This window comes from Salmo trutta, chromosome 21 (genome assembly GCF_901001165.1).
Source record: "Salmo trutta chromosome 21, fSalTru1.1, whole genome shotgun sequence".
Classification (NCBI taxonomy): Eukaryota; Metazoa; Chordata; class Actinopteri; order Salmoniformes; family Salmonidae; genus Salmo; species Salmo trutta.
Genome location: NC_042977.1, coordinates 17,443,167 through 17,469,758, shown reverse-complemented (window position 1 = coordinate 17,469,758; position 26,592 = coordinate 17,443,167). Strand labels below are relative to the sequence as shown.

The 26,592-nt window shown below is 46.7% G+C and overlaps 1 protein-coding gene across 4 annotated transcripts; it reads left to right on the top strand.

Moving 5' to 3' along the window:
• Nucleotides 1-28: 28 nt before the first annotated feature.
• Nucleotides 29-26,592, top strand: LOC115156839 (5'-3' exoribonuclease 1). 4 transcript variants are annotated; one of them, XM_029704585.1, is made up of 41 exons: nucleotides 29-417; nucleotides 1,344-1,576; nucleotides 1,707-1,804; nucleotides 1,958-2,067; nucleotides 2,195-2,305; nucleotides 2,741-2,826; nucleotides 2,903-2,990; nucleotides 3,179-3,347; nucleotides 3,484-3,551; nucleotides 3,732-3,869; nucleotides 3,960-4,117; nucleotides 4,325-4,414; nucleotides 5,986-6,142; nucleotides 7,153-7,272; nucleotides 7,364-7,533; nucleotides 7,623-7,740; nucleotides 8,920-9,012; nucleotides 9,119-9,222; nucleotides 9,448-9,579; nucleotides 9,847-10,009; nucleotides 10,204-10,317; nucleotides 10,657-10,755; nucleotides 10,860-10,975; nucleotides 11,085-11,231; nucleotides 11,364-11,453; nucleotides 11,917-12,052; nucleotides 12,302-12,358; nucleotides 12,513-12,645; nucleotides 16,234-16,303; nucleotides 16,499-16,691; nucleotides 16,869-16,949; nucleotides 17,747-17,836; nucleotides 17,939-18,046; nucleotides 18,891-18,971; nucleotides 19,046-19,174; nucleotides 19,349-19,463; nucleotides 23,904-24,073; nucleotides 24,195-24,317; nucleotides 24,437-24,542; nucleotides 24,701-24,861; nucleotides 25,078-26,592. In XM_029704585.1, exons 1-41 carry the CDS (start codon nucleotides 343-345, stop codon nucleotides 25,363-25,365), a joined length of 5,088 nt encoding a protein of 1,695 aa, XP_029560445.1. In that variant the 5' UTR covers nucleotides 29-342; the 3' UTR covers nucleotides 25,366-26,592. The 4 variants fall into 4 exon arrangements, with proteins under 4 accessions (XP_029560445.1, XP_029560446.1, XP_029560444.1 ...); XM_029704586.1 differs by having other exon boundaries at nucleotides 16,866-16,949; nucleotides 19,049-19,174; XM_029704584.1 differs by having other exon boundaries at nucleotides 16,866-16,949.

Here is a 26,592-nt window from a genome sequence, read left to right as displayed (position 1 = left end):
AATTTTTAAATGATTGCACAGGAATGAAAGCGCCAAACGACAAGAAAAACAAAGGCCATATTTGTTAGACTTTTTTATTTTTATATAGGGTGTTTTATTAATAGTTGTTAAAATAATAGTTAATCAGTCACAGAGTAGGCCTGTGTTACTATTTTCTGTTTGAGAGCTGGCATTTAGGTTATTACGTCATTGATTCCACCCGGACTGCTTTACTGGCTGTACAGTTACATTCTACCGAACGAAACCCCCGGTAGCAAAAGCAACTTCTCATGTTACTTTACGCGTCTCTTATACCCTTGCATTTGTATTCATTTAACCCAAAATAAAGAGTTTGTGGTCAAGATGGGAGTGCCGAAATTCTACCGATGGATTTCTGAAAGATACCCTTGCCTGAGTGAAGTTGTCAAGGAACATCAGGTATGATATCCATAGCCTACTTTTTTGCTACCTAGCAAGCGAATATTACTGTTGCAGGTAACTAGTCAAGCTATCAAGCTAAATATAGCAGGCCCATAACAGTTTCACCTTCACGTATCGATGTTTCCGCTCTGCCTGTATGCGCTACTCATAGCTATGATTATTATGGTCATAGCTAAATAAACCAACGTGTTATTTTAGTTACAAATACACATGCAACTAGCTAACTGACGGTACAGTAATATTTACCAACTCATTTAGCTACGTGTTTGACTCAATTTACCTTCTAGGTAGCTAACTAGTTAACAAGTTTGCGTGCTACTACTACTTGCTATCGGCTCCAGTTAGATATCATAACAAATAGCCTAGTGAATAAGGCAGGTCTATATTCGTTTAGCTGAGGAACGCTCAATTCTGTTATCTTTATCGAGGCGGAGGTGGAGTTTATGCTTTGTTTGGTTTGTCAAGTAAATGTAACTTTATTTTATAACTTTAATAACAACTATTGTAGTCGTCGACCAGATGTACTACTGAGATCTCTATTGCCAGATTAGCCCACATTTATTGGCAGGTGTGCAATATGCATTAGTGGAATATTGACCACAGAGTCCAAAGTCGAACTCTATCGGGAGTCTGTATTGGTTGGACTCCCTGAGTTGTGCACCGTTCTGATGGGTGGATGTGGCTTAGCTCCATGACTACGTGTTGCTTTCCAAAATAACCCTGAATTTTAACTCTGCACGTTTCTGAAACAAGAGTCCATATCTGTTTCCAATCAATCCTACTAGATCATTTTTTTAAAATCCTCAACTCATGAACACACTCCCTCCATTATTAAAGTATTGATGCTATAGCCTTCTTATATGGATAGTAGACAGACAGATGGGCCGACTGCTCTGACACCCCCTTTTACCTCTCTCCTAAAGATCCCAGAGTTTGACAACCTCTACCTGGATATGAATGGCATCATCCACCAGTGCTCCCACCCCAACGACGAGGACGTCCACTTCCGTATCTCGGAGGAGAAGATCTTTGCGGACATCTTCCACTACCTGGAGGTGCTGTTCAGGATCATCAAGCCCAGGAAGGTGTTCTTCATGGCCGTGGACGGAGTGGCTCCCCGGGCCAAGATGAACCAGCAGAGAGGCAGGAGATTCAGGTAAAGATCATGATGATAACAACTGCCTTTGTACTTTATGTGCTGTGTCTGTGACCGAGTGGCATAGCGATGGATCACGTAATGTCATAACTCAATCAACCAATCAATCACTTATATGTTTCTCGTGAAGGTCGGCCAAAGAAGCAGAGGACAAGATAAAGAAAGCCCTTGAGAAAGGAGAGGTCCTACCCTCTGAGGCCCGCTTTGACTCCAACTGCATCACACCTGGTATGTAGCCTCCTACACAATCCTTCACTTCTCCACCAATCTGTCCACTCATAGTTCTCATCCAATTCCTAGGGGTTCAGGTAGTCCCTCCTGTTTTAGTCTGTTCTTCAGTTTGGTTCCTACTGAATACGACCCATCATGTCTCTCCTGTAGGGACGGACTTCATGGCCAGGCTACAGGAGCAGCTCAAGTACTTTGTCAACAGCAAACTATCCACAGATAATGCCTGGAAAGGAGTCAGCGTCTACCTTTCCGGGCACGAGGTGAGGGCTGGGGACACGTCGTGTGTGTCAGTGTGCACATTTTGTTTGATTAGATTTCATATGTGAATGAGTGACATGACTGTACATGCGTTGTATCTGTGACTGTGACCCTCTGTTTCCTTCCCAGACTCCAGGAGAAGGAGAACACAAGATCATGGAGTTTATCCGCAGGGAAAACTCAGAGCCAGGCCACGACCCAAACACACGCCACTGTCTCTATGGCCTGGACGCTGACCTGGTGGGTGGCCTGTGGGTTTGGGAGATGTGTGTGTGTGTGACATCAAGGAGATGTGTATATGGTGGCAGATGTGAATGTCTATGTATGTCTGTAATCCAGGGGTGTCCAACATACGGCTAGCAAATCAGATCTGGCCTGCAAGGGGATCCAATCCGGCCTGCAGATGGTTTGAGTTAAAAAAAAAAATATACTAATAAAATCCGAATATATTTTTATTATATTTTGGGGAGGGGGATAAACTTAATATACTTTAAGTGACTAAAACTAAATCGAAATTGTATAGAAATGAAGACCAAATTGAAGTCAGAATGCGGCCACAAAATGAGTTTGACACCCCTTGCTCTAATCGGTCATTTACCGTTGACAGAATTCTGTTGTTTCATTAGTATTAATGAAGGTGTGTTGTGTTAACTACAGTCTCTTTCTCTACTACAGATGATGTTAGGTCTGACCAGCCACGAGCCACACTTCTCCCTACTCAGAGAAGAGGTCCGCTTTGGAGGGAAGAAAAACCAGAAGAGGTGGGTCTAGTGTGCAAGAGAGAGCGCTGTGTGTGTGTGTGAGACAGAGTTATATGTATGTATTTCCCTCCTGCAGAATAACAGCTCCAGAGGAGACAACCTTCCATCTACTGCACCTGTCACTATTTAGGGAGTACATAGACTACGAGTTCTCTGAAGTTAAGGTAAGACAAACCCATACTCCCACAGAATAAAATTCTGCTTGAGTGTGACCAATACAGTAGATGCACATCTACTTGCTTACCGATATGTGACTAACACACAGTATCAATTCTCTGAATGGTTTGAATAACAATGTCATATGTTTGGTTGGTCCTCACAGTAAGATGTCTGATGATTGGTTGTTTAACAGAACAAGATCTCGTTTGAGTACGACCTGGAGCGAATCATCGATGACTGGATCCTAATGGGCTTCCTGGTGGGAAATGACTTCATCCCTCATCTTCCTCATCTTCACATCAACCAAGACGCCCTGCCTCTCCTCTACCGCACCTACATCAGTGTGCTGCCGACGCTGGGAGGTGAGAACACTCCCACACCATACTCAGACAACACACAATCCACACATACGTCTTCCAGCCTTTCTTCCACGTGAAACATTTTATTTGCGTACCGGCTGGAGAAACTGATTCGCTTCTTTATATTTGACCCATGAAGGGTACTTGAATGAGAATGGCCACCTGAACCTGGGCAACTTTGAGAAGTACCTGGAGAAACTGTCCGAGGTGGGAGAGACCAGTAAACATCCACAATCAGTGGAATTATTTCATTACCAAGCATTTCTGATTGTGACGCATGTCTCGCTCTCTTTCTCACTCTGATACCTGTTTTTGCAATCTCTCTCTCTCTCTCTTTGTCCCTTCCTCTTTATCCCCTTCTTTTCCCGCTCTCTTCCTCTGCCCTAGTTTGACAGGGAGCACTTCAACGAGGTGTTTGTGGATCTCAAGTGGTTTGAGAGTAAGGTGGGCAACAAGTACCTGAACGAGGCCGCGGGACTGGCAGCAGAGGAGGCTCACAGCAAGGACGCCAGGAAGAAAGACCTGGTGAGACATGCGTTTGCAATGCACACGCAGAGATCCTACAAATACAGATGCGGGTCTTGAAATCCATATTCAATGTCTGTGTGTGTGCAGGACTCTCTGCGTCTAACTACTCTGGATGGCGGGAAGGACAGAGCCCCTGGTAGAGGTTTTGAGGAGGATGGTGAAGAAGAGGACATGTTTGAGGCAGAGTTCAGACAGTACAAACGCACCTACTACATGACCAAGATGGGAGTGGAGGTGGTCTCAGAGTTAGTATACCTCACCTTCTCCCAATGTCTCCCCCAACATTCTCAAAATATTTCCCTACAACCTCGAACGATCCTGAAATGCTCTTAGAAAAGTTTGTTTCCCCAAACGGAGCTGAACTTGAATGACTTTTCTAGTTTACAACTAAAGGCAATGGCATTGTAGAGCACGACACTCGTTTAAACTTTTGTTGTTTGTATTGTTTTCAGTGAGTTTCTAGCAAATCAGGCGTTGTGCTATGTGGAGGGAATCCAGTGGATCCTGCATTACTATTACCATGGAGTCCAGTCTTGGAGCTGGTGAGTCTCTGTCTGTCTGACTCTGTCTGTCTGACTCTGTCTGACTGTGTCTGTCTGACTGACTGTGTCTGTCTGACTGACTGTGTCTGTCTGACTGACTGTGTCTGTCTGACTGACTGTGTCTGTCTGACTGACTGTGTCTGTCTGACTGACTGTGTCTGTCTGACTGACTGTGTCTGTCTGACTGACTCTCTGTCTGTCTGACTGACTGACTCTCTGTCTGTCTGACTGACTGACTCTCTGTCTGTCTGACTGACTGACTCTCTGTCTGTCTGACTGACTGACTCTCTGTCTGTCTGACTGACTGACTCTCTGTCTGTCTGACTGACTGACTCTCTGTCTGTCTGACTGACTGACTCTCTGTCTGTCTGACTGACTGACTCTCTGTCTGTCTGACTGACTGACTCTCTGTCTGTCTGACTGACTGACTCTCTGTCTGTCTGACTGACTGACTCTCTGTCTGTCTGACTGACTGACTCTCTGTCTGTCTGACTGACTGACTCTCTGTCTGTCTGACTGACTGACTGACTGACTCTCTGTCTGTCTGACTGACTCTCTGTCTGTCTGACTGACTGACTCTCTGTCTGTCTGTCTGTCTGTCTGACTGACTGACTCTCTGTCTGACTGACTGACTCTCTGTCTGACTGACTGACTCTCTGTCTGTCTGTCTGTCTGACTGACTCTCTGTCTGTCTGACTGACTCTCTGTCTGTCTGTCTGACTGACTGACTCTCTGTCTGTCTGACTGACTCTCTGACTGACTGACTCTCTGTCTGTCTGACTGACTGACTCTCTGTCTGTCTGTCTGACTGACTCTCTGTCTGTCTGTCTGACTGACTCTCTGTCTCTGTCTGACTGACTGACTCTCTGTCTGACTGTCTGACTGACTGACTCTCTGTCTGACTGTCTGACTGACTCTCTGTCTGACTGTCTGACTGACTGACTCTCTGTCTGACTGTCTGACTGACTGACTGTCTGTCTGACTGACTGACTGACTGTCTGTCTGACTGACTCTCTGTCTGTCTGACTGACTGACTGACTCTCTGTCTGTCTGACTGACTGACTGACTGTCTGTCTGACTGACTGACTGACTGACTGACTGACTCTCTGTCTGTCTGTCTGACTCTCTGTCTGTCTGTCTGTCTGACTCTCTGTCTGTCTGTCTGTCTGACTCTCTGTCTGTCTGTCTGACTGACTCTCTGTCTGTCTGTCTGTCTGTCTGACTGACTGACTCTCTGTCTGTCTGTCTGTCTGACTGACTGACTCTCTGTCTGTCTGTCTGTCTGACTGACTGACTCTCTGTCTGTCTGTCTGTCTGACTGACTGACTCTCTGTCTGTCTGTCTGTCTGTCTGACTGACTGACTGACTGACTGACTCTCTGTCTGTCTGTCTGTCTGACTGACTGACTGACTCTCTGTCTGTCTGTCTGTCTGACTGACTGACTGACTCTCTGTCTGTCTGTCTGTCTGTCTGACTGACTCTCTGTCTGTCTGTCTGACTCTGCCTGACTCTCTGTCTGTCTGTCTCTGTCTTTCTGTGCACGCGTGTACTAAAACCTCCCTCTGTCCTAGGTATTACCCTCACCACTACGCCCCGTTCCTGTCAGATGTGAGGAACATAGCCCATCTGAAGTTGACCTTTGACATGGGCAAGCCTTTCATGCCCTTCCAGCAACTACTGGGAGTCCTGCCCGCTGCCAGCAAAGACCTGCTTCCTGAGAGCTACAGGGTAACACACACATACAGACTTGCTTCCCCAGAGCTGCAGGGTAACACGCATGCAGACCTGCTTCCCCAGAGCTGCAGGGTAACACACATACAGACTTGCTTCCCCAGAGCTGCAGGGTAACACACATACAGACTTGCTTCCCCAGAGCTGCAGGGTAACACACATACAGACTTGCTTCCCCAGAGCTGCATGGTAACACGCATACAGACCTGCTTCCCCAGAGCTACAGGGTAACACACGCATACAGACCTGCTTCCCCAGAGCTGCAGGGTAACACACATACAGACCTGCTTCCCCAGAGCTACAGGTAACACACACATACAGACCTGCTTCCCCAGAGCTACAGGGTAACACACACATACAGACCTGCTTCCCCAGAGCTACAGGGTAACACACACATGCAGACCTGCTTCCCCAGAGCTACAGGGTAACACACACATTCAGACCTGCTTCCCCAGAGCTACAGGGTAACACACATACAGACCTGCTTCCCCAGAGCTACAGGGTAACACACATACAGACCTGCTTCCCCAGAGCTAAAGGGTAACACACACATACAGACCTGCTTCCCCAGAGCTACAGGGTAACACACACATGCAGACCTGCTTCCCCAGAGCTACAGGGTAACGCACACATTCAGACCTGCTTCCCCAGAGCTACAGGGTAACGCACACATTCAGACCTGCTTCCCCAGAGCTACAGGGTAACACAAACATTCAGACCTGCTTCCCCAGAGCTACAGGGTAACACACACATACAGACCTGCTTCCCCAGAGCTACAGGGTAACACACACATACAGACCTGCTTCCCCAGAGCTACAGGGTAACACACACATACAGACCTGCTTCCCCAGAGCTACAGGGTAACACACACATACAGACCTGCTTCCCCAGAGCTACAGGGTAACACACACATACAGACCTGCTTAGCAGCATTGTGGTGACCTATGACATGCACACTTTCTCATAACACACCCACTTCCGATACCTCCGTTCTGTTCTGTCCACAGCACCTGATGACATCAGAGAATTCTAGCATCATTGAGTATTACCCTCTGGACTTCAAGACGGACCTCAACGGGAAACAGCAGGAGTGGGAGGCTGTGGTGCTCATCCCCTTCATCGACGAGGTGCACACAGACATCATTCAGTCACCTACCTCGTCCCCGTGTGTCTTTTTATTCTGGCGTTACTTATTTATTTGCGTGTTTTCCTTTGCAGAGATGTTTGCTCGCTGCGATGGAGCCTTATAACGATCACATGACCAAGGCTGAGAAGGCTCGTAACCGCCACACAGAGTGTGCTGTGTACAGCTACGACGCTGAGCTAGACTACCCTTACACCTCCACCCTGCCTGAACTGTTCCCCAACATCATGCACTGCCATGTCAGGTGAGACACATGCTGAACACACACACACACACACTGAACACACTACTTCCACGAGTCTAAGATACTGTAATGTGATTGGTGGTTTCCAGGGTGACACCGGTTCCCATGGACGCGTGGCACGTGTCGTTGAGCCACGTGGGGCGCAGCGACAACAGCAGCCAGCTCTACTTCCTCGGCTTCCCCACCCTGCAGCACATCAGACACAAGGTACAATAGACGGGCCGACAGACAATGAGACGACAACGGAGTGGGAATCAGGGACACGTGATCCGAGAGCAACGCAAAACGTAGAATCTCTGTTCACGAAACACACTGACAGCGTTCTGCCACTAATCACACCACACAGTCAGTCTGCACACAAGGCACAGGTGGCCAACAGTCCCAAGATGATTTGTCAATAAAGATGCTGCAAGCTCAAGATCTAGTTACGGAATCGGTCACTCATGAATAGATCCACCATTGAGCACAAAAACAACACTTGTTACAGAATATTTTACATAGAAATAACATCTGTCAGACAAACCATGCCTGACAACATGATCCAATAAGACAGAAAAATAGAAGAACATTTAAAGGCTGTGGACATTGTGAACTGCAGTCAAGGGTATACAAGCTAGATCTGTTTTGAGGATTTTCTAAAGCTAGCCATCTTCAGTTAGCTTCACGTTCCATTATGTCGAACGATTAACTCTTTATTGAGACGAGGCTAGAACGTCGATCCGTGGGCGAGTCGGTGTCACATTTTCATTTTGCCCGAAAATCACAATGAGAGAGAAGTTATCCTGCAAATTCAGCAGGCTATGTTGGGAAATGGGCTATTGGAAGTGCTGTCTTTCTTACAAGTATTGTTTATGGTCTGGTGTGTTTATCAATGTACGGGCCTTTCCCCCCCTCCAAAATACTTATCGCGTGGAGTTTCAAATGCATCTGTTCGTTACTAAATGTGTAGAACGAAATGGTCCGGAGAATGACGGAACGATGACGTACTCTTTGCAAGAGGGAGCCAAATTTGATTGGTCCTCGCCTCGAGGCCCAAACACTTCATTCAGAATAAACAGCCTGCCACAGAGCAGGTTAGCGCTGAAGGGTTCGTTGCCATAGAAATGTACCTGGCTAAAAAGGTCAGCCCAGCTCATGTCAACGGCTATCTCCATTTGAACTCGAGAGAGTCGACCAACGTTTAGCTCGCTCTTCAATCTCACGTCGTAGTACAAACCCCTCTGAACTGAGGTCTCATTGAAACCAGGAGATTTTTTTTTTTTACGTGGCTGCATTTACACCCCCCAGTATTGACTGAGATTATGTGTATTGGCCGTCTTAGCATCGGAAAACTTCTGTGTATGTTTCCTATGTAGGTGTGTTTTTTATTTCTTCCTGTCTTTATAGTTCTATAAGAAGAAGCACGGAGTGGTGGTGTTCCAGCAGAGCAGTCGAGGAGAGAACATGATGCTGGAGATCACACGTAGCAAAGAGGAACCCGTGAGTGTAGATGCGAACACACGGTCTTGTTTCTATGAAGAGCCGATGACTGTTGGGTCTGTGTCTTCAGCAGAAACGGTAGATGTTGTTTCTCTCTCTCTCTCAGGTGTGTGGCGATGTGGCGGCCCTGGTCCTGGGTTGCTCTGTGTTTGTCAACTGGCCCCATCTAGAGGAGGCCAGGGTGGTAGCAGTGTCTGACGGGGAGAGCAAGTAAGAGCCACGCTCTGTTCTACTCGTGCCTAAAATAGATGACAGTATTACACCCAAACCGTCACTCTAAACCCTTTCCGCCTCTGGCTCTGCCGTTCATTCACTACTCTTTCGACCGTTTACGTTGAAGTACACCGAGTCGTCGACATTCATCGGTCTACCTCAAACACTCCTTTCCCCTACTTCTTCTCCCCTCTCTCCCTCCATCACACCCCTCCCTCTCAGGTTCTCCCTGGAGGAGCCGGCGGGAGTGCAGAAGCTGTATGACCGGGACTCTCCTCCCCCCACCAAGGTCACCTACCTCAGTGACAAGGAGCAGAAGGACTGGGTGAAGGATGTCCAGGGCATCACTGAGCAGTAAGGATCCGTTTGTTAAAAACCTACGTTTTGTTATCAAAGGGTAAGAGTTTTTCAGTGAAGGTCGTGTGAATGTGTTTGATTTCGGCATCCTCTTTGGTAGAAGTGCCTTCCTATGTGTCTATTTTAGTATTTTTTTTCCCTTAACATTTATTTAACCAAGAAGTCCCATTGTGGTCAGAGATGATAAGACCACTTGGCCTAGGGGGACTTTGGCAGACCTCTCTCCTCCTTACCTAAATACATCTCAATCTCTTCTCCTGTCAGTTTCAGTAAGCGTAAGGGCATCGTGGTGAATGTGACGGCGGTGGTGTTGTATGCCCAGCTGCTGACAGGCAGGAAGTATGTACCTGGGCAGAGCGGACAGGTGCACCTGGAGAAACAGTGGTCCAAGCAGATAATGCCCTTCGCCTACCAGACCATCGTCAAGGTAGGCACACGTACAGAGACGCGTACAGACACAGGAATGGACATAGGAAGACACACACGCATATACACATTCATCTCTCTCTCTCCTTCCTCCTTCGCTCGCTCTCCTCTTTCGCTCGCTCTCTTCTCTCCTCCTGCGCTCGCTCTCCTCTCGCCTCCTGCGCTCTCTCCTCCTTTGCGCTCTCTCTCTCTCAGGATATCAAGGCCTTTGACTCGTCGTCGACTTGCTTCCAGACCCTGGAAGAGCTGTTTCCCCCGACGACCACAGTGTTCATGGTGGGGAACCCCTACTACGGAACCATGGGAGAGGTCTGTACCGCTTCCGGTCTCTACTTCCTGTCTGAGCCTTACACACTTCCTTATTGACTTGGAATCATCAGTATGGCGGGGACTTGAAGAGTACTGGTACACGTTAGGGGTTTAGGCTTGCTGCTTTTTGTAACCTTGAATTTGAATTGCTGATTTTGATTATCTAGTCTTGCAAATAAATATTTGTGAAAACAAAACGTAAAATGTATGCACTTTTAGATGTGATATAGAGAAATAATATTTTAATGTGATGTTTTAGACATTTTTGGGGGGCTTAATCTGTTGCATTGCATATCATCTTTGCCTTTTCAATAACATGATTTGCTCTTGGACATACAGGTGCAGGAGTCTAGTGACGTCATCAAAGAGGGACGAGTGTGGGTGGTGTTCACGGTGCCCTGTGAACCACCGATGGAAGCCTTAATACAGAACCAGCATGTAAGTCATTTTCAGAACGACATCTCTCTCTCACTCCTCCTCGCCTGCGCACATGACCAAACATGTGCGCCGTTGCTAAGCTTACTCCCTCCCTTCCCTGGTAGAAATACTGTGTGAAGTACAGTCCCGGCTACGTTCTGGCCTCTCGCCTCGGCATCACCAGCTACCTCGTCTCCAGATTCTCCGGCAGCATCTTCGTCGGCAGAGGATCCAAGAAGAAGTGAGTGAACGCATTTCAAATGGAAGTCTTTTTTTCCCATTTAGTGTACTACTTTTGGCCAGAGCCGTGTAGGTTTAATAAACCATGTGACGCGCTCTCCTTCCCTTAGTCCCCATGGGGAGCAGAAGGCTAATGTGGGTCTGAACCTGAAGTTCAATAAGAAGAATGAGGAGGTGCCAGGTTACACCAAGAGAACTGAGAAGGAGTGGCTCTACTCTGACGCTGTGGAGGAGCTGATGTCTGAGTACCTGGATAGGTGTGTGTGTGTGTGTGTGTCCTTATTTGTGTTTTTCTCTGCATTTATGAAACTGTGTTGTCTGTATGTGTGAAACTGCGAACGTGTGCATGTGTTCTTATTTGTGTGTAACCTGCATTGTGTCTCCTGTAGGTTCTCTGAGGTGTTTGACCTGGTGTCCAGGAACAGTCACGACGATGTCTTCTACGAGGACGACATCTGGCCTGCGGAGTACGAGAACGGGTAACACTCATACACTCGCGTTTTAAGATTTACACTCACATTCATGCACTCAACAATCATAATTTACACTGTCATACAAGCATACAGGTTTAACTGTTATGAGTGTAACACTTACTCAAGAATTGCGTTCAGTTTTCTTAAAGGCCCAGTGCAGTCAAAATTACTTAAAAAAATAACAATATTTTCTGACCACTCCGACTGTCCTACCAAAATACTTGCTTGAGAAATGTTTGTTTCTTTTTGACAATTTATTTTAATGGACATCTATTACGGTAAGGTACTGAAATGTTACCTAGAAATGGTTTGATATTGAGATGAAAACTGCTGCATTGGGCCTTTAAACGCTCATATAAAACACTTGGAGGACATTTAATATATGTAACAAGGCAGAGGTAGATCAAAACAGTTGTAGGAATACTGAAGATGGTGATGGTAGTTTTGATGGGGATGGTTTTACGGGCAGCGCGGAGAAGGTGAAGGAGATCACTTCCTGGTTGAAGACCCACCCAGTCGCCGACATCGCCCGCGCGTCATGTGACCTGCAGATCCTGGACAAGGCCATCGTGGAGCGGATCGAGGAGGAGGTGGTGAAGGCTAAGGTAACTCGGTTGGGGGGCCGTCAATCATTTAGCTGTTCTGTCCGTCAATCATCTCTCTGTCGATCATTTATCTCTACTCCTACTCGCTTTCTTTTCTATCAGTAAATCACCTCTCTACCCTCGTTTTTGTCAATTAATAATATAGATGGATGCCTATGTGGACAACTACTCAACAAGCCCTTCCTTTACTGTCAGTGACTAATCTACTTTATTTTCATGTAGTGACTCTTACCTCTGTCTGTTTCTCAGGTGAAGAAGAGCAGCGAGAAAGTACGTGTTACTGTGAAGCCACATTTGCTCTTCAGGGTGAGTTCGTCATTTTCCGGTTTCTGTTGTTGTGTGTGTTTTTCCTAGAGAGTGAGTGAAAATGACATTGAACCCTTGCGCTGTGTTTGGAGCCAGAGTTCCTACAATTCCAACTCCACACCTCTCTAACCTGTGTGTGTGTCCCTCCCTCCAGCCCTTAGAGCAGCAGCACGGTGTGGTCCCTGACCCGGATGCAGAGTACCACCTGTTTGACCGGGTGGTCAACGTCAGAGAGAGCTTCTCTGTCCCCCTCGGCCTCAGGGGAACCGTCATCGGCATCAAGGCAGGTGAGTGGTCGCACGCGCACACAAACACGCGCACACACTCACACACACTCTTTCTCTCATATACAGTGCGTTCGGGAAAGTATTCAGACCCCCTGACTTTTTCCACATTTTGTTACGTTACAGCCTTATTCTAAAATGGATTAAATTATTCCCCCACCCCTGATTATTCTACACACAATGCCCCATAATGACAAAGCGAAAACAGTTTTTTAGAAATGTTTGCTAATTTATTACAAATAAAAAAAGCTACCTTATTTACGTAAACTACCGTTCAAAAGTTTGGGGTCACTTAAATGTCCTTGTTTTTGAAAGAAAAGCATTGAGCAAGAGGACAAGTACATTAGTGTCTAGTTTGAGAAACAAACGCCTCACAAGTCCTCAACTGGCAGCTTCATTAAAATAGTACCCGCAAAACACCAGTCTCAACGTCAACAGTGAAGAAGCGACTCCGGGATACTGGCCTTCTAGGCAGAGTTGCAAAGGAAAAGCCATATCTCAGACTGGCCAATAAAAAGAAAAGATTAAGATGGGCAAAAGAACACAGACACTGGACGACAGAGGAACACTGTCTAGAAGGCCAGCATCCCGGAGTCGCCTCTTCACTGTTGACGTTGAGACTGGTGTTTTGCGGGTACTATTTAATGAAGCTGCCAGTTGAGGACCTGTGAGGCGTCTGTTTCTCAAACTAGACACTCTAATGTACTTGTCCTCTTGCTCAGTTGTGCAACGGGGCCTCCCACTCCTCTTTCTATTCTGGTTGGAGCCAGTTTGCGCTGTTCTGTGAAGGGAGTAATACACCGCATTGTACAAGATCTTCAGTTTCTTGGCAATTTCTCGCATGGAATAGCCTTAATTTCTCGGAACAAGAATAGACTGACGAGTTTCAGAAGAAAGTTCTTTGTTTCTGAACATTTTGAGCCTGTAATCAAATCCACAAATGCTGATGCTCCAGATTTTTTTTATTTTATTTTTATTTCACCTTTATTTAACCAGGTAGGCAAGTTGAGAACAAGTTCTCATTTACAATTGCGACCTGGCCAAGATAAAGCAAAGCAGTTCGACAACATACAACAACACAGAGTAAACAACATACAGTCAAAAATACAGTAGAAAAAAAACTAATCTAAAGAAGGCCAGTTTTATTGCTTCTTTAATCAGGACAACAGTTTTCAGCTGTGCTAACATAATTGCAAAATGGTTTTCTAATGATCAATTAGCCTTTTAAAATGATAAACTTGGATTAGCTAACACAACGTGACATTGAAGCACAGGAGTGATGGTTGCTGATAAATGGGCCTCTGTACACCCATGTAGATATTTCATTAAAAAAACATCCATTTCCAGCTACAATAGTCATTTAGAACATTAACAATGTCTACACTGCATTTCTGATCAATTTGATGTTATTTTGATGGACAAAAAAGGTGATTTTTCTTTCAAAAACAAGGACATTTCTAAGTGACCCCAATCTTTTGAACGGTGGTGTAAGAACTATTCAGACCCTTTACTATGAGACTCAAAATTGAGCTCAGGTGCATCCTGTTAACATTGATCATCCTTGAGATGTTTCTACAACTTGATTGGAGTCCACCTGTGGTAAATTCAATTGATTGGACTTAGACAGGTGTTTGCCTGTCTAAGGTCCCACAATTGACAGTTAATTTTAGAGCAAAAACCAAGCCATGAGGTCGATGGAATTGTCCATAGAGCTCAGAGACAGGATTGTGTTGAGGCACAAATCTGGGAAGGGTACCAACATTTTTCTGCAGCATTGAAGGTCCCCATGAACACAGTGGCCTCCATCATTCTTAAATGGAAGAAGTTTGGAACCACCAAGACTCTTCCTAGAGCTGGCCGCCCGGCCAAACTGAGCAATCAGGGGAGATGGGCCTTGGTCAGGGAGGTGATCAAGAACCTGATGGTCACTCTGACAGAGTTTCTCTGTGGAGATGGGAGAACCTTCCAGAAGGACAACCATCTCTGCAGCACTACACCAATCAGGCCTTTATGGTAGAGTGGTCAGACGGAAGCCACTCCTCAGTAAAAGGCACGACAGCCCTGTTGGTCAATTTCTTCAACACATTATCAGGTCTGTATAATTATCAAACATACTTTAGTAATGGAAAGGAAACAGACTCTTTGTTTAAGTATTAAAATACTCCTTTAGTAATACAATTGTAGGCAGAAGTTGGTACAGAGTACAGTATAACAGTATATGATAGTTCTCCCCAAGTTCTGCAAAGTGTCTTAAGACATCCTGTAACTCATATAGCCTCTCCCAGTCCTCCTTGCGTGAGTTTCCCTGGCAACAACATTTTAAGAAATCTAACCTCCCCCTGACAGCAGTAACCATCTTATCAGCAATTCAAAGCTCAGAAGTGGGTTTGACCAGAACTTGACCTTTCATCACAAGTACAGGATCATAACAATGTGAAGGAGTCTAAGCATCTTCTGACAGGGGGCTGGTTTCATCAGGTCTGTGGAAGCCTTGTCTTCTCAGAGAACCAGAATAACCACGGTGGGATCCAGACAGGAGGAGTCTGAATGTAGACACCTTCTGATAGCGTCTGAAGGTCACAACACTCAAAAACAGGTTATAACACATACACACAGAGGTCTCCTGAAGAGGAGACCTTACAGTTTATCGTAACATACCTTTTAAAGGGTTAATAAATTATAAGGCCTTGGTTTAACCCTCTTCAGCCCGCTTGCAGTTTGCCAAAAGGCACCTAAAGGACTCTCAGACCATGAGAAACAAGATTCTCTGGTCTGATGAAACCAAGATAGATCTCTTTGGCCTGAAAGCCAAGCGTCACGTCTGAGGAAACCTGGCACCATCCCTACGGTGAAGCATGGTGGTGGCAGCATCATGCTGTGGGGATGTTTTTCAGGGTCTGGGAGACTAGTCAGGATTGAGGGAAAGATGAACGGAGCAATGTACAGAGAGATGCATGATGAAAACCTGCTCCAGAGCACTCAGGACCTCAGACTGGGTTGAAGTTTCACCTTCCAACAGGATAATGACCCTAACAGCCAAGACAACACAGGAGTGGCTTCGGGAAAAGTCTCTGAATGTCCTTGAGTGGCCCACCCAGAGCCCGGACTTGAACCCGATTTGAACATCTCCGGAGAGACCTGCAAATAGCTGTACAGCGACACTCCCCATCCAACCTGACAGCTTGAGAGGATCTGCAGAGAAGAACGGGAGAAACTCCCCAAAATACAGGTGTGCCAAGCTTGCAGCATCATACCCAAGAAGACTCGAGGATGTAATCACTGCCAAAGGCGCTTCAACGAAGTACTGAGTAAAGGGTCTGAATACATATGTAAATGTTACATTTCAGTTATATTACATTTGCAAACAATTGTAAAAACCTGTTTTTGCTTTGTCATTATGGGATATTGTGTGTAGATTGACGAGGGGAAAAACACCCAATGTAATCCATATTAGAATAAGGCTGTAACAAAATGTGGAAAAAGTCGAGGGGTCTGAATACTTACCGAATGCGCTGTACAACACACACACACGGTCACCCTCTCGTCTTTGAACAGTCTCTAAACTGATGTTTAACCTCTCTCCCGTGGCAGCTGATCGGGAGGCTGAGGTGTTGTATGAGGTTGTTTTCGATGAAGAGTTTGCTGGTGGACTGACTATCAGGTACAGCCTCATGTCTGTGTTTCATATAGGCCCTATGTCAAGTGTTTCAAACCTCGATCAACCGCATGTTTCCTATTACATCGTGTGTTTTTTTAACGTTAAGTACCTGAGTTTTTGTGACTGGCTATTGTGTGGTTGTGATCCTGTATCTGGGTGATTGTAGCCCGCCTGACTCGGGTGTGTTTCCTACTCTAGGTGTGCGGCGGGCCGTGGCTACAGGCTGCCTCCATGTGCCTTAATCAACCTGAGCCACGGGGGCCGTGTAGAGCAGGGCTTCCACAAACTGACCGCCGTCGTCAAGCCCCAGCCTGCCTCCTCCCATCAGCACAACAAAGGACAGATGGTCGGTCTGAACCACTCACCGCGATCACCCTTCATATCCACACAGGTTGGACTGGAGTAGAGCATGTGCTCATTAGAAACTGACCTAACCACTCCCAGAGTAACCAGCATAGATCAAGATGAATCGCCTCCAACTTTTTATCTCTGTTCCTCACATTTGCCTACTTTTCTTTCTGTCCCTCCCTCTTGATGTCAACCTTTCTCTCTCCCTCTCTCTCAGCAGCAGAACGGCAGACAGAACATTCTCAGGGCAGACACTCAGGGCAACAAAAACTCTGCACACAAAGCGAGCCCGAAACCTAAGGTAAGCTCTCTCTGTCTCTCTCTGTCTCTCTCTGTCTCTCTCTGTCTCTCTCTGTCTCTCTCTGTCTCTCTCTGTCTCTCTCTGTCTCTCTCTGTCTCTCTCTGTCTCTCTCTGTCTCTCTCTGTCTCTCTCTGTCTCTCTCTGTCTCTCTCTCTGTCTGTGTTTTTGTGGGATTTACTGTATACAATACCTTATTTGTGTGTGGTGGTGTGTAACCCCTCTCTCTCGCTCTCTAAATTCAATTTGCTTTATTGACTTGACGTAACAATGTACGTATTGCCAACGCTTACTTTGGAGATTTACAATATTAACATATTTGTACTAATAATAATCAATATTGACACAGCAACATAAGTAATCAAGGGTCAAAATAACATTGAACAATAACAGTAAGCATAGAGGACATTGGTTGGTCTGTCAGATACTCATCTTTAACCTTTATTTAACTATGCAAGTCAGTTAAGAACAAATTCTTATTTTCAATGACAACCCACTGTTCCTAGGCTAACTGCCTTGTTCAGGGGCAGAACAACAGATTTGTACCTTGTCAGCTTGGGGATTCGATCTTGCAACCTTTCGGTGACTAGTCCAACGCTCTAACCACTAGGCTACCTGCCGCCCCAATGTAGTGCGCTGCCAACCCACTGCTCTCTGCATCCTCCCCCAACAGGACGGGTAGCCTATCCTCATCAGAGAGGTCTTTGAAACCTTGAATAAGGGTTTCAAATTTGGGGAAATGACACTAATTGTTTTATGTTTTTGACATTTTGTCTCTCTCGGTCTGTGTGTGACTGCAGGGTAAAGATGAGGAGTTCAGTAACGTGTGGCAGTCTCTGCAGAGCTCTGGAATGCCCCAGAAACCACCAGCTCACTGGCAACAAGACAATGTGAGTCCATTCATAAGGTTGTACCAGTGTCACCATGCTCGCATTGCGATCAATCTCGTTCCTGGCTGTGTCACCTGACCATCTCTGTGTGTCCGTACCCAGTCGGGTAAGTCTGCCTGGGGTACAGGGTCTTCCGGAAAGGAAGGGCAGTTCCAAGGGCAACAAGGCAGGAACCAACCCCAGAGTCAACAACCACAACCTCCCAAACCTGTGAGTCACCACTTTATCTAACCCTAACCTTTGAACTTGAAAAACCCCTCTGTCCCTTCATCCCTAACCATTGAACTTTACACCCCTGAACATTGAGTCACAACTCTTTGATGCTGACTTTAGGGTCTGACCTCAGATCAGTGTTTGTCTGGACAGCAGTTTAGAAACACTACATTATTTTAGCTCTAACCTGCCATGCAAAGGTACCCTTATCTCTTTAACTCTGCCACTCAGTATCTGCATCTAGTCTTTCTTGAGAAGAATGCAGTTTTTCAGACTGTATTAACAAAGTACTTGCAGGATAGTTGCTTGTGTAAAACCTAGCGATCCAAGTCAAAGTCTTCAGTTAAAGTTTTTTAGCGCAACAATCATTACATAAACTCCCTTAAATATCTGTTCTTTCAAGCATGTGACACCTCTGAGGCTGTTATCCTGTCAGGCCACCATCAGGAGACTACAGATCCCAGCAGCTCGGGAAGTGGAGAACTACAACTCCAATCGTCACCCACAGCTGTAGGCCAATAGCAGACCAGAGGCCTCATCCTCAGCCGGCAGCATAGCCAGGAATCAGGACTACAAATGAATTGAAACTAGTCAATAAAATGCATTTTGCAAAAGCAGATTTCAGTGTAGGGTTGCTTATTACAAGTGGAAGGCTGTGAGTGTAGTCTAAGTTGTAAGTGTAGACCAACTAATACAACTCAATGAAGATGCATATTGAGTATAATTGTATTCTTCTTTTTGTTGTAAGATCTCAATGTGCAAGTATGACTTCTGTGAGGGAGAATGAGGTGTGAGAGTGGGGTGTGTGTGTGTGTGTGTTAAACTCCATGTTGTTTTATAGGGTCCTGCAGGAAGTATCAGACTCCTCAAGAGAAACGAAGATGTCAATTCTCTGTTTCCTGCTCAGAACGCTACAAAGAAGGTACAGAGACACACAGACGTGCGCACACACACACACACACACACACACACACAATCTTACCCACCTGTCTCCAGCAGACAGAGTTCGAGGAGTTGATCGCCAACCTGAAGATCTCCAAGGGCAACGAGTCAACTCCACCCCCTCCAGCCAAAGAGCCCACGAGCCAAACAGAGGAGCCGCTTTCTCCGCAGTCATTTGCTATGGTGGGTACTAGTACTCACTGGTTGGTGTTATGCTATAGTGGCCCACTTCAAACTCTTTTAAATTAGAATGATCTGCTCCTTCCCTTGTGGCTGGTTGTAGTAGTCCTGTTGTTATTTGGTTAGGTATGGTCAGTTGGCTAATTGTGGTTGGTTGGTTGGTTCTCCTGTGTGTAGAAGGGAACTCTGGCCCTGAAGGAGATGCTGAACATTGGCGCCGCCCCTGACTCCACTAGTCCCGTCTCCTTCAACACACAGCAGCAGAACAAGAGACGACCCCCCAAGAAACTGGGTGAGATTAACTATGTGTAACGCTGCATGTTTAGTAGAGCCTGACTGATGTGTTTTTTTGGGGGGGGGGGGGGGGAGACGCATACAGATGCCAATATACACTACATGACCAAAAGTATGTGGACACATGCTTGTCAAACGTCTCCTTCCAAAATCATGGGCGTTAATATGGACTTGGTCCCCCCTTTGCTGCTATACCTGCCTCCATTCTTCTGGGAAGGCTTTCCACTGGAACATTGCTGCGGGAACTTGCTTCCATTCAGCAACGAGCATTAGTGAGGTCAGGCACTGATGTTGGACAATTAGGCCTGGCTCGCATTCGGTGTTCCAATCCATCTCAAAGGTGTTCGATGGGATTGAGGTCGGGGCTCTGTGCAGGCAAGTCAAGTTCTTCCACACCAATCTCGACAAACCATTTCTGTATGGACTTCACTTTGTGCACGGGGGCATTGTCATGGTGAAACTATCAAGGGCTTCCCCAAACTGTTGCCACAAAGTTGGAAGCACAGAATCGTCTAGAATGTCATTGTATGCTGTAGCGTTAAGATTTCCCTTCACTGGAACTAAGGAGCCTAGCCCAAACCATGAAAAACAGCCCCAGAACATTATTCCTCCTCCACCAAACTTTACCGTTGGCACTATGCATTGGGACAGGTAGTGTTCAACTGGCATCCGCCAAACCCAGATACGTCCGTCGGCCTGCCAGATGGTGACGCGTTATTCATCACTCCAGAGAACGCATTTCCACTGAGTCCAATGGCGGCAAGCTTTACACCACATTTGACATGACATTTTAGTCACTTAGCAGACGCTCTTATCCACAGTTAGTACATTTAGCTTAAGATGGCTAGGTGGAACAACCACATCACAGGCATAGAAAATACATTTCTCCTCAATTAACGCAGTTGTCAGAGCTAGAAAGGGGGGTGGGGGTCAAGTGCAAGTGCTGGTTAAGTGTTATTTTTGTAAAAAAAAAAAAATGTGAGGAGGATTGTTGAAGGTACTGTTTGAAGAGGTAGGGTTTGATGTTTTCGGAAGATGGGCAGGGACTCTGCTGTCCTAGCTTCAGGGGGAAGCTGGTTCTACCGTTGCGATGCCAGGACAGAGAAGAGCTTGGGCTGAGCGGGAGCTGCCCTCCCGTAGGGGTGGGAGGGCCAAGAGACCTGAGGTGGCAGAACGGAGTGCTCGGGTTGAGGTGTAGGGTTTGAGCATAGCCTGAAGGTAGGGAGGGGCAGTTCCTGTTCCGTAGGTAAGCACCATGGTCTTGTAGTGGGATGCGAGCTTCAACTGGAAGCCAGAGGAGTGTGCGGAGGAGCGGGGTGACATTAGAGAACTTGGGAAGGTTGAAAACCAAGCGGGCTGCTGCGTTCTGGATAAGTTTGAGGGATTTGATGGCACATGCGGGGAGCCCAGCCAACAGCGAGTTGCAGTAGTCCAGACGGGAGAGAACAAGTGCCTGGATTAGGACCTGTGCCGCTTCCTGCGCGAGGTAGGGTCGTACTCTACAGATGTTGTTGAGCATGAACCTGCAGGAGCGGTCACTGCTTTGATGTTTGCAGAGAATGACAGGCTGTTGTCCAGGGTTACACCAATGTTCTTTGCACTCTGCGAGAGTGACACTGGAGTTGTCAACTGTGGTGGAGAGGTATTTTAGCAGGCAGGAATTACCCGGGAGAATGAGCATGTTCCGTCTTGTCAAGGTTGAGCTTGAGGTGGTGGGCCGTCATTCATGTTGAGTTATCTGTCAGGCACGCAGAGATCCGTGTTGCCACCTGGGTTTCAGACGGGGTAGTTGAGTGTCATCCGCATAGCAATGATAGGAGAGACCATGTGAGGAAATGACGGAGCCGAGTGACTTGGTTTATAGAGAGAAGAGGAGAGGGCATAGAACTGAGACCTGGGGGACACCAGTAGTGAGAGTACATGGTGCAGACACAGATCCCCTCTACGTCACCTGGTAGGAGCGGCCTGCCAGGTAGGATGCAATCCAAGAGTGTGTATAGCCTGAGACGCCCAGCCCTGAGAGAGTGGAGAGGAGGATCTGATGGTTCACGGTGTCAAAGGCAGCGGATAGATCTAGGAGGATGAGAACAGAGGAGAGGGAGTCAGCTTTGAAGTGCGGAGAGCCTCCGTGACACAGAGAAGAGCGGTCTTGGTTGAGTGATCCGTCTTGAAGCCTGACTGGTTAGGGTCAAGAAGGGATAAAGGACTTTGGTTTTTGACGTCAGAATAGTCAAGTTTTGATTTCTGTAGGAGGGGAGCAGCTCGGGCCATTTTGAAGTCAGTGGATACAGCCAGTGGTCAGGGATGAGTTGATGAGGGAAGGGAGAAGGTCTGGAAGAGGGGATCGGGTCGAGCAGGCACGTTGTCGTGCGGCCAGACCTCACTAGTCGCAGGATGTCTTCTGGAGATCGAGGGGAGAAAGAGGTCAAGGTGTAGGGTAGTTCTGTGTGTGTGAGACCAGTGGACTCAATAGGCTGAGTGAATGAGTAGCGGATGTCGTCAACCTTTTTTTTTAAAAAGTGGTTGACAAAGTCGTCTGCAGAGAGGGAGGGTGGAGGGGGTCGAGGATTAAGGAGGGAGGAGAAGGTGGAAAAGAGTTTCCTAGGGTTAAAGGCAGAAGCTTGGGCCTCCTGAGTGGCGCGACAGGCTAAGACACTGCATTGCAGTGCTAGAGCCGTCACTACAGACCCGGGTTCGATCCTGGGATGTGTCGACCCATGAGGCGGTGCACAATTGGCCCCGTGTCGTCTGGGTTAGGGGAGGGTTAAGCAACTCCTGTGGCCGGCCGGGCGAATGCACGCTGACACGGTCGCAAGTTGGACGGTGTTTCCTCTGACACATTGGTGTGGCTGGCTTCCTGGTTAAACGGGGAGTGTATTAGGAAGCAGTGCAGCTTGGCAGGGTTGTGTTTTGGAGGACACATGGCTCTCGACCTTCACCTCTCCCAAGTTCGTACGGGAGTTGCAGCAATGGGACAAGACTGTAATTACCAATTGGATATCACGAAATTTGGGAGAAAAAGGGGTAAAAAGGCAGAGGCTTGAAATGTAGTGGTAGAATGTGGCTTTAGCAGCGGGTAAAGAGGAGGGAGTGAAAGGATGATAGGTCCTCTGAAAGTTTTGTTTTCCTCCATGTCCGCAGCCCTGTTTTGTAAGGTCGCAATGAGTCACTGAGCAGGAGGGAAGAGCCGAGTGGGCCGGGAGGAAAGGGGACAGTGCAAGTCAAAGATGCGGAAATGGAGGAGAGTAGGGTTGAAGAGGCAGAATCAGGAGACAGAAGGGAGAAGGATTTATCACAAGGGAGAGAGATGATTGGATTGAAGAGGGGAGGGTAGTGGGAGAGAGAGCGAAGATTGCGACAGCGCATGACCATCTGCGTAGGGGCTGAGTGGTTAGTGTTGAAGGAAAGGGAGACAGAAAAAGGAAGCTAAGTTGTGATCACAGACCTGGAGGGAGGTTGCAGTGAGATTAGTAGGCAAGCAGCCTCTAGTAAAGATGAGGTCAATTGTATTGCCTGTCTTGTGAGTTTGAGGGAATTGGGAAAGGGTGAGGACAAGAGGCACGGAGGGGAAAGCAAGAGTCGAAGGCAGACAATCCCTGGTTGTGTCAACAACTATCTGTAAATTATGAGCAGTCAGCAGTTCACGCAGCACTTAAAGTAGATTGCCTTAGATAGCAAAGAGACAGTACTAGACCACAGCAGATAAAGACAAAATAATGATTCTTATCACACCTGGAGATAACAGGAGTCCTCTAGCTATAGAATGACGTTCCAGCCGACGCTTGGCGTTGTGATCTTAGGCTTGTGTGCGTCTGCTCGGCCATGGAAACCCATTTCATGCAGCCCACGACGAACATTTCTTGTTCTGACATTGCTGAAAAACCCTGAAACAATGCCTAAAGACTGGCCACATGTGGTGGAAGCCATAGGGATCGTGAACTGGGTCATATGTTTTTGTATAGGCTTTCAATGGAAAAACAGGCATTTCAAAATAATAGCACTTCCTGGATGGATTTTCCTCAGGTTTTCGCCTGCCATATCAGTTCTGTTATACTCAGACATTATTTTAACAGTTTTGGAAACTTTTGAGTGTTTTCTATCCAAATCGACCAATTATATGCATATCCTAGCTTCTGGACCTGAGTAGCAGGCAGTTTACTTTTGGCACGCTTTTCATCCAAAATTCTGAATGCTGCCCCCTACCCTAGTGAGGTTAATGAAATCATGAGAATGTTTGCAAGTGTTCAGATCATCATGACATTTCCTTTTTTCACCTATTCTTTGAATATTGGTTATCCAATATCGGATGATAATGTCGGCGAACCGATATGGGATTTAGTGGAGATACTGTACAACAGATATTAAACCAGTTGTTCTTCATTCCCTTTCTCCTCCTTACACCCTTAAACCTCCCTTTTTCTCCCTTCTTCCCCATCAGCGGCGAGGATGGGCGACTCTGTGTTACCCGCGGCCCCAGCAGTAGCAGTCCCTCCCCTGCAGTCCCCCCAGCCCTCCTCCATCATCCCCAGTGTGGCCTCAGAGCTTACCAGGATCTGTATGGGCCTGGGTATGGCCCCGCCTGACTTCACCTTCATGCGCAGCAGACAGGTGAGGCACACACACACACACACACACACAATCTTGCATACAAGACACACACACACACACACAATATTTCATACAAGACAGACACATGCACGTATTCCAGCACAATCCCACTCTCTCCCAGGGTCTGCTGGTGTATCAGGTGAAGCTCTCCAGTGGTCTGGTGGTCCAAGGTCCCCAGTGTCAGTCCGAAAACGAAGCCAAAGAGAAAGCAGCTCTTTTCGCCCTGCAGCGCCTTGTGAGTGTGGTGTGTCCTTCCTGTATCTCTGCGTGTTTCCTCCTTTTCTTTTTCTTTATTATGTGTATATTGGACCAGTGTCTCCATATTTGTAGGTTTTCTAACCCCTCTCCCTATGTCTCCTTCAGAATTCAGTGGGTTCTGGGTTCCCCCTTCCACCGCCTATGTTCTCTGGGGTCGGACAGATAAGGGGACCGCCCATGGGACCCATCCCTAACATATTCGGTCAATCGGGTGAGCCCTGGCGTCATGTCTATATTGATACTATACTGTACGACCTCTGGGTGCAGTAATGCCCTTTCACCTTGATAGGTTTTAGACACTAATTAATTCTGGATGTGAACCAAACCCTTTCACTCTTTCTCTTTCTTTCTCTCTCTCCCTCCCTCCAGGTGGTCTGTTGATGCCTCCTCAGGGGTATGGTCCCCTACACTGGGGCATGCCCCTCCCGCCTCACCAGGGCCAGCCCTTCTACGGGGGCACCTTCCCTGGCGCCCGGCCCCAGGCAGCCTCCGTCCCCATCGGCTCACATAACCAGTTTGTCCCCCTGCAGGTAGGAGCTCCAGGACCTGTTTCTATAGTTCCCATTAAATCACCACAACAAAAGAGTTATGCGTGCATTTATATGGCCAAAAGATACATATTAATAGTATTTTTGGATTTCACCACAGATTAACCCAGACAAATGACCATGATTAACTCTGTTTGTTTGTGTGCTCCCATGTTAACACACCATCTTAGCCTCTGACTAACCTACTTTTATTGTCAGGTAACTAAGAAGCGCGTGTCCTCGGTCGAGAAGCCCCAGGAATTCTGCAACGCGGCTCACAAGGCGAGGAACCAAGCCCCGGGCAGTGAATTCCCGTCTCACTCCCAACCCTCCCCATCCCCAGCCCCCTCCACACCCCCAAAGACCGCCCAGGCAGCGGGGACCCCATCCACACCCCAAACGCCACGCCAGAACCCCTCGGGCCAAGGCCACACCCCCGGCTCCGCCTCCAAGAGGAAACACAGGAAACTGGCGGTGAACTTCGAGGCAGCCAAAGTCCAAGAATAATCCCCTCCCGTTCCTCTTAGGTGTTGGTTTTTAGGATGGTGTTATAATTGGTTGGGTCTCAATGGCACCCTATTCCCTGTGGTGCACTACTTTTAACCAGAGCCCTATGTAGTTGTCCTATGTGGCTGTAATTAAAAAGTAGTGCACTAGATGAGGAATAGGGTGTCATAAGTGTGCCATTTGAGATGCAGACACTGTTCTGGATAATGGGAGGCAATAAGGTCTGATAAATCAGAATGCCGTAATTTTTATGTTGCGTTTGCATCATGTTTGTGAGATGGATTTCTATTCTCCCTAATCTCGCCAGACCTTGTGGTACCTGGTGTCCTTCTAGTTGGTCGGCTTATGATTGGCGCCACTAATCAAGGGCTTAATCTCTTTTAATCTTTCCCTTTTGTTTGTTTCAAGTCTATTTTATCAAATTTATTTTTTATTCTGATAAGTATTTTGTCACAATTCTGTGTTTTAATGTCAATCGTTTGTAATTGCTAATACTAAATCAACCTACAAAATAGTCATGTGAAATGAACTTCACACAACAATTAGGCCTCGAATACAGTATACTGACTGACAGCATACAAACACATCACTATGACAATATTCTGGAATTTCTTCTTCTTCGCAGTATAACATAACAGCACAACACATTTCTTCCAGTAGAAAATCATTTTGAAATCAAATTCAAATCCTCTCCTTTGGTACGTCACCAGGACCTCTGTTAGCTGGTTGATCCAAGACTTAATGGAGGGATGTTTCTGGTTTTTTAAATGTTTTCATCCACCATATTTCAATCTATGGATTTTATGCCTTGGCAACCTTTTAAATATGATTAGTTTTTTTGTTGTTGCTGACAGTACCAAGGCTGAACCATTATTCATTAACTTGTAACCCACATGTACAGTCTCTCTCGAGTTTTACAAGCATATTTTTGGGTCTCGCTTTGTTTTTGCATTTGTACCTTTTTGCCTCTTTCAACATGTGGTCTGAACTACTGCGTTCTGGCTCTGTGGGTATTTTAAACATCTGAACCAAAGCACACATGTTCTATTGTTTTCTTTCTAAATGAATCTGAGTGTTTTTAATAAGAAAAAACTCACCCCCACCCCCCATTTTTTTTTTTAAACCCCGTAAAACTAAGGGAAATGTAGCTTGCTCTTTTGATGCAGGAAGGTGCTGTACATATCCAATGAATAAAGACATCTTTTGTTACCATGACGTCGATACATA